At 58.6% G+C, this 7701-nt stretch overlaps 1 protein-coding gene across 1 annotated transcript; it reads right to left on the bottom strand.

The window, feature by feature from the left end:
* Positions 1 to 2652: 2652 nt before the first annotated feature.
* CD248 (CD248 molecule) lies at positions 2653 to 5500 on the bottom strand. Its single transcript, XM_077328503.1, has one exon. It carries the CDS (start codon positions 5392 to 5394, stop codon positions 3451 to 3453), a length of 1944 nt encoding a protein of 647 aa, XP_077184618.1. The 5' UTR covers positions 5395 to 5500; the 3' UTR covers positions 2653 to 3450.
* Positions 5501 to 7701: the final 2201 nt, after the last annotated feature.

Genomic DNA, 7701 nt, shown 5'->3' with positions numbered 1-7701 from the left:
CATGCCTAACAGATGCTCTAACATGGAGCCATGTTTTCAAAGCTCAGCTCAGGAATGTGAAAGAAAACATTGAAGTGGCTTCTGCAGGCCTTTACCTCCACAAAGTGCTTAGAACCAACCCAGCTTTCTGACGTGGGAGCTCATCCATCCCCTAAACATCTGGGATCAGACAATAGGAAAGGAATATCACCGCACCTTTGTTTCTGGAATTGAAGCTGCATTTAGATACGCTATCCTTCCCCCTCTTCTTAGAAGGGTCCCTGTGCTATTAAGAGCTGCAATATCTCCCCCACTGGAGGCACAGCTCTACCTATTGCATTTCTGCCCGCTGCACAGCTGCCTAACTCACCAAACCTTCCTAAGGGAGAGGAGAGGGTGGGCCTGATGAAGGATCTATAGGGGGGCACTGGGACAAGGGTTGTGTGAGGAGGGGGCAGCCCATCCTGTCCTGCAGATGCCACCCCCATCTGTTCCTTGTTAAAACTCTGCAGAAAGCTCAAATTCCTTAAGCTGATATTAACTCTTTCTGTCCCTCACTCGGCCTAACCGCAGACCTACGAAGGCCTTCCCACTTCTAAAAAGTGGGCAGAGGATCAGCTCCTGCCCCTTCCCCAATTATTCCCCTCTTTAGCCCAGTTCCAACTTTAAATTTGTCTGGAAGGTGTGCATTTTCTGGGGGAGGGAAACATGATGCTTTTCAGGACAGTGTTTGACTTAAAGACGTATAGGATGGGAAGGAACAATATGGGAATACTAATAGGAAGCCTTCCCCATGTGTACATACCTAGTTTTTTTTTTTTAGAACTTCTGGTTGGCTGTGAAGAGGAATGAGTTAACTGGAGTAACTCTATGAGCATTTCTGATTACCTTGCAAAACTTTTGGACCCTTCCCTTCCCTCCTGTCCTGCCAGCAATTGCTTCCAAATACCTAAACTGGTATCTCCCCACCCCCCTCCTCAGGACAGCAATGGGTTAATCTTCCAAGCTTTGCAGGGGTACCCCATAGCACTCCCCCCCCACCACTAGGCAGGGTGCCAGGGTGTCACCACGCCCATCAATAAGAGGGAGAGCCAGAACTCTGCTTGCCTTGACTCATGAGAGAGCTGGGGGAAGGAGGGGGGAGCACAGAGTGATGATGTTGGGGGTGATGGGATGCTGGTGGGGGTGGGGTGGGCTTTGCATTTGTTCTGACTTCAATTCTAGGAAGCTTTCTCTGATGAGCACCAGCCAGTCTTCCCCAGCACCCCCCTGGTTGGGAGCTTAATGAGAGGCAGGGCTTGGTGCTGAAGCCCATTTGCAAAGCCGAGCTGAGGAAAATAAAGGAGAGAGTGATTTCCCATCACCACTAAGTTATCCCAATCATTTGAGGATAGGAATGACAGGCTTCCAGGGTACAAAAGGGGATTTCTGTTAGGGCTTCAGTCCTTGCATATCTCTAGACCCGATCATCAAAGCAAGCTATCAACACCTCCCCCCCTCTATTTTTTATGCTGTCCCTTTAATGCAGTAGTGTTGGTAAATGTGCAAAACTGTGGCAGACTCTCATTAAACCCAGCAGCAGGTGCCCAATTTTATGCCACGCCTGGACTCTGATTTCCAGCGGCTTCTAATATCTCGTCTTGCAGACGCCATGGGTGAGGCGGGTATGAATCCCCCTTTTGCCAGAACTGGCAAAGGATAAGTACAGACTAGGCCAAGCAGAGTGGTATTTGGGTGGTAAACATCTGGGGGAGGTGGCTGGGCCAGTGGTTGGATTTCCAGGAAATCTGGCCTTTAATCATCTTGTGGTTACAGAGGCTAGCCACAGAGACAGAGACGATTCCCATGCTGTGGAGACTCTCAGCCCCCCCAGGGCCCTGTTTCTACATATCCCACAAACCTGCTGGACATCCCTTCTGCCCCCCCCCCCCACATATGCTTCCTAGATCAGGGGTAGTCAAACTGCAGCCCTCCAGATATCCATGGACTACAATTCCCATGAGCCCCTGCCAGCAACTGCTGGCAGGGGCTCATGGGAATTGTAATCCATGGACATCTGGAGGGCTGCAGTTTGACTACCCCTGTCCTAGGTTATTAATTAGAGAGTTTGTGGATTTCCCCCCCAGAAAGCCACTCCACTCCATTACCGGAACAGTCAGTGGACTCCTGCCCCCCAAATTCCCCCAATCCTATTCCCCTTGCAGAGTGGGGATAATCTTGACATCTGGTCCCGCCCCCTCCCATTTTATTCAAGCCAACTAGTTATCATGGCCCTCCAAGAGCTGGGAACAGGACTTGGACTCCCCAACTCTGCTTCCCAGTGGAAAAGGAGGGATTCACCCAGCAGTTTCCTCTTCCCCCCTCTTGACTCCAAGCGGAGGGTCCACACTAGGCAGGGCCACCCAGGCAGGATCTTGGAAGCGAAGCAGGGTCAGCTGTGCTCAGTACTTGGATGGGAGACCGCCAAGGAAGTCCAGGGTTGCTACCGAGAGGCAGGCCATGGCAGACTACCTCTGCTTGTCTCTTGCCTTGGGAACCCAAATTGGGGACCATCAAAACCGGCTGGGGCTGAACAGCCATTTCCCACCACTGCCCCCTCCTGCATTCCATCTCTCCCAAAAGGCTTTTCACCCCCTAAATAAATGGGGGGGAGGGGCTTACACTTTCTCACTGAACTGATAAGATTCTTCTCTCATTCCAACCGGGCGGAGGCGCCAGTCCCTTTATTGGTCACACACACACAGAGAGAGAGACAAAATGGGGAGGGGGAGACAGAGAACAATTCCCCCACGAAGGTGAAGTATATCATTCGTCAGGGCCAGGGCAACTCTGCTCTGGCAGGCTGGATCTATGTGCCATGCTTTCCTGCTCCCCCCCCCCCCCACAAAAAACAACCCTTTTAGCATCCCCACAGACACTTCCTCCCCCAGTAGAAAAACTGGCCCCAGAAGCCCCCTCCCCAAAGTCTGGTGGATGGAATAGACATCACTAGGGTGGGGGTGGGTGGCTTGGGAGCCCCATTCCAGCCAGGGCTTTGTCAAAAAGGTTCCTTCTTGGCCGGTGCAGTTCACAGGGGGGGGGGGTCGGTTCCTGTGGTGTCCTTTGGTCCAAGACTTTGGTCCAAGAGTGCCTCTCCTGGGACCAGCTGGATGAGGGCCAGTGTGGGTGGGTCCAGCTGCCCCCCTCCTGCAGAGCTCATGCTCCGCTTGGTTCTGAGCAGCCTGGGGACATGAGGAGACCCTTCCCGAACCCGGTGGGCTCGAGGAGAGACCCAGTCCAGTTTCTGGCCTCTCCTTGCCTGACAGCAGCCTGGCTCTGTCCTGGATCTCTGGCCCCGGGCCGGGGTCCTGACTGCCCCGGGCAGATCTGCAGTCCCCAGCGGATCTCGTCCCAGTCGGGGCGGTGGTTTCTGCTGCAGGAAATCTGTTCGGTGGGCTCTCCGGGCCCCGGCGGAGCCTGCCGATCCGCGGCTCAGACGCTGGTTCGGCATGTGGCCGACTGGCCGGGCCTGCAGGCAGGTGGGGCGGCCCCCTTGGCCGCCGAACTGCTGACCCAGCGGTAGCACTGCGTGATGCTCCGGCTCTTGGCTTGAGCCCCGCAGCGGGTGCAGTAGACGATGCCCAAGGCCAGCATGATGACCACGAAGACGCACATGGGCACCAGCAGGGCCACCAGCAGCCAGCGGTCGTCTCGCCGACGGCGCGGCTGAGCCCCTTCGTCCGGGGCCGCGCTGGCGGTGGCCGAGGCCGGGAGCAGCGCTCGGACTCCCCCCATCACAGCGTCGCCCGGGGCGGGAGGGGGCGCGGGGGCAGAGCCTGTGGGGGCCAGGGCGACCCGCGGCGACGGGAGCTCCGTCGGCGGCGGGGAGTCTCGCCGGGCGACAGTCTGGCCAGGGGGTGGGGAAGAAGCGGGCCTCGTGGGGTCGCCGAGGCTAGCCGGCTCCTGCCCCGAGGGGAGGGAGCCGGAGGGCAAGCTGGGCTCCGGAGGAAGCGTGCCGGGCGGAGAGGCGTCGGTGGGAAAGGCCTCCTCGAAGTGGCGGAAGACGGGGAAGTGGTCGGTGAGGGCCAAGCCGTGCTCGGCCAGGTCGTCGATCTCCCGGGCCCAGCCGTGGCCGCCCTCCCCGTAGTGCTGGAGGAAGCCGCCGGCGCGGTGGCCCTGCGCGGTGGCCAGCAGGGGCGGCTGGCCCACGGGGCTGCAGCTGATGCCGTCGGGCTCCAGGTCGTAGCCCTCGGTGCAGTAGCACTCGAAGCCGCCCACGTAGTTGACGCACATCTGCTGGCACACGCCGGGGATCTGGCACTCGTCCGTGTCGCTGCAGTGGCCCGGCTCCTCCTCCGAGGGGCTGAAGCCCAGGTGGCAGCGGCACACGAACGAGCCGTCGGTGTTCTCGCACTGGTGCTCGCAGGGCGCGTCGGCGCACTCGTCCACGTCGTCGCAGTGCTGCTCGTCGTCGCCGCTCGGCTCGTAGCCGTCGGGGCACTGGCAGTGGTAGCCGCCCTCGTCGTCCGGCAGGCACTCGAACTGGCAGGGCCGGTCGCGGCAGGCGTCGCTGGGCGCGCACGAGTGGCCGTCGGGCAGCAGGACGTAGCCGCTGTGGCACTCGCACGAGTAGCCGGGCCCCTCGTCCAGGCACAGCTGCTGGCAGCCGCCGTTGTCGCCCTCGCACCAGCTGTGCTGGTAGACGTGCTCCCGGCACAGCGGCGCCCCCTTGGACCAGCCCACCGCGCCGTCGTCCTTCTGCATGCACAGCACCGACACGGCCGGCTCGGCCCCGCCGCACGTCACCGCCGCCACCGTGCCGAAGGGCACGTAGCGCAGGCTGCTGCCCGCCGGGCCGAAGGGGGTGGTGTAGGTGACCGGCCCGCCTTCCTCGTCCAGGCCCGGGCACATGCCCTGGAAGGCGAAGCGGCAGAGGTAGCCGTCGACGGGCACCGTGCACGAACCCTCCAGCCACTGGCCCTGCCGGTCGTCCAGCACCACGCAGCGCGGGGCCGCGCAGCTGCCGGTCCCCGCCTCGACGGCCGGCCGAGCCCAGTTGGTGTAGAAGGTGTCCTGCTCGCCCGTGATCCACGTGAAGCCCCGCAGCTGGCGCAGAGGGTAGCACTGGCGCGGCTGCCGCTGCAGGCCGATCCAGAAGAGCCGCGCGCTCTGCTCCGCCCGGGCTCCGGCCGCCCCCCGCAGCAGCAGCTCGCCCACCTGCGCCGCCTCGTCCTGGTGCTTCACCGTGGCCAGGTTGCCGCCCAGCTCCCGGCAGCTGCGCCAGGCGTCCAGGAAGGTGCGCCGCTGGAAGTAGACGGCGTAGCAGCCGTCCGGGCCGCACGAGGCCGCCGGCTCTTGAGCGCCGCCCGCCAGGGGCCCCGCCACGAGCAGTAGGCCCGGCGGCAGCAGGAGCAGCAGCAGGCCCGGCAGCGGCATGGTCGTCCTCCCGCCCTGCTCACATCCAGCGAGCGCTCTGACAGGCGAGCGAGGGAGCGAGGGGCCCCCATCCCTTCCCGTCCCTTCCCTTCCCCGGCCTGGGTGGGATGGGGAGGAGGAGCCGCTCCTCCGGCTTCCCCACTCCCCGCCTTCCCCCTTCTACGGCGCTCACTTGAGCCCCTGCCACGGGGAGAGAGAGGGAGGCCGGCCGGCAGGAAGGGAACCCAGCAGCCGCTGGGCGGAGAGGAGCAGACAAGGGGGCAGAGGCTGCCCCCCAAATCCTCACTGGCCCCCAAGCATCTAGGGTCACAGTCCTTGCCCCTGGCTCCGACCACTAGGGCCCAGACCCTCGCCTCTGGCTGCAGGCAGCACGCCTGTTTCCAGCCACTCCTTAGCAGGAACCGCTACAGGCTCTTCTAATCCCTAGAACAGGGGTAGTCAACCTGTGGTCCTCCAGATGTTCATGGACTATAATTCCCATGAGTCGGCTCATGGGAACTGTAGTCCATGGACATCTGGAGGACCACAGGTTGACTACCCCTGCCCTAGAACCTGGCTCTAACCCCTGGACACCCCAACCCTCTTCCCCTGGTAGTGCATCAGGTCAAGGTCTCCATCAGACTTGAGACACAACCTGGAGTCCCCTGGTCTCTTTCTTTCTTTTGCCCACAACTGTATGTCTGGAGCCTCCGAGTGTGAGAGGGGAAAAGTCTCTGCAGCACACATTTGCACAAACAGCCTGTGGGACAGCCTGTATCACACTCGGTCTGCAGATGGAGAAGGAACAAAAAAGAACGCCTCCTGTATGCAGGGGAAAACAATGCATTTTCTCAAGTGCAAGATTAGGGTTTCCCACCCAGGTATGCTTAAAACAAAAATAAGAGATCCTCTTCGGGTGACATACAAGTGACAGCTATCTCCAGTAATATAAAAGTTTCTGTGTATAACATTGGCGGGATGGGGGGTATCTTACATTCAGGGTTGTCTTCCTTTTGAGTAAATATGGTAGCCTGTGGACTTTACCAGGCAAGAACTCTTCCAGTGCTCCAGGTTTTGTGCCTACTGGGAGTTTTTCCGCACAGAGAAGCATCCAATCAAGGGATTCCCCTCCCCACTTGCCATCTGAAATAGCAAGGCCCAGTGTGTATGAATGAGCAGCCTGAATATTACAGCTTTGTCCAGGCTGGTCAACTTGGGAGCTCACAGAGTCAGCCATGACCAGTACTTGGGTGGGAGACCCCCAAGGGAGTCCAGGGTTGCTAGGCAGAGGCAGGCAATGGAGGACTACCTCTGTTCGTCTCTGTGATTGGGTTCACCGTGAGTCAATTGCAATGCAGTGAGATGTTCTGTGAACTGGTCCTTGGCAGACTGATCATTTAAAAATCTTGATTGCTAAGCACAGGATGAGGGAAGGCAGCATGATATAGCCAAGTGTCATCAGTACTTGAAAGCTAAGCAGCATCAGTACTTGGAAGGGAGATAACTAAGGATGCCTCTGCAGAGGGAAGCGTTGCAAGCCACCAAGGTCACTCAACTGGCTGGGTGTGGAGGAGCAGGAAATCAAACCTGGCTTGCCAGATTAGAAGCCACTGCTCCTAACCACTGCACCACACTTGCTAAACATCATAGGATAGTTCTGGAAACGTGTGTAGGTGGTTGATAGCAAAAGCCCACCTGCTTGCATGAACTGAAAAGGACCTTGAATTAGGACAGGGTAGGTCGGTAGAGTTATAAGAGAAAGCAGCCCTTGTGAGGCATGTATCTGTTGACACCCAGTGCTTGCCTGACCTGGGTTCGTGCCTTAGGTCTGCAATACCCCCTCCTTCATAGAGCCCTGTCAAGAGATTTCTTCGCTTCATCTTCATGCTTGCTGTTTAGGGTTGGATGTAGGGTTGCCAGCTCTGGGTTGAGAAATACCTGGAGACTTTGGGGGTGGAACTGGGAGTGGGTGGGATTTGGGGAGGGGCGGAACCTCAGTGGAGTAGAATGCTATGGAGTCCACCCTCCCAAGCAGCCATTTACTCCAGGGGAACTGATCTCTTTAGTCTGGAGATGTGTTATAATTCCAGGGGGTCCCCGGATGCCACCTGGGGACTGGCATCTCTAATTAGCTGCCTAAAACATTTTGGTTCCTAAAGCAGAAATCCAGGTGGAACTTCCCACATGCCGATGAACATGCAGGAAATGTTTTCCATGCCAGCCTCGTTGAACTGAACAGGGGTTGTGCACCAGTGTTGCTATAATGTGCCATATGCAGGGGAACTTTCAGTTGTGCCTGTGGGTCAGAGCTGTAGGCTACTTGCTCTG

The sequence above is a fragment of the Paroedura picta genome, chromosome 1 (genome assembly GCF_049243985.1).
Source record: "Paroedura picta isolate Pp20150507F chromosome 1, Ppicta_v3.0, whole genome shotgun sequence".
In the NCBI taxonomy this organism is placed as follows: Eukaryota; Metazoa; Chordata; class Lepidosauria; order Squamata; family Gekkonidae; genus Paroedura; species Paroedura picta.
This window is presented reverse-complemented; position numbering and strand designations above follow the sequence as displayed.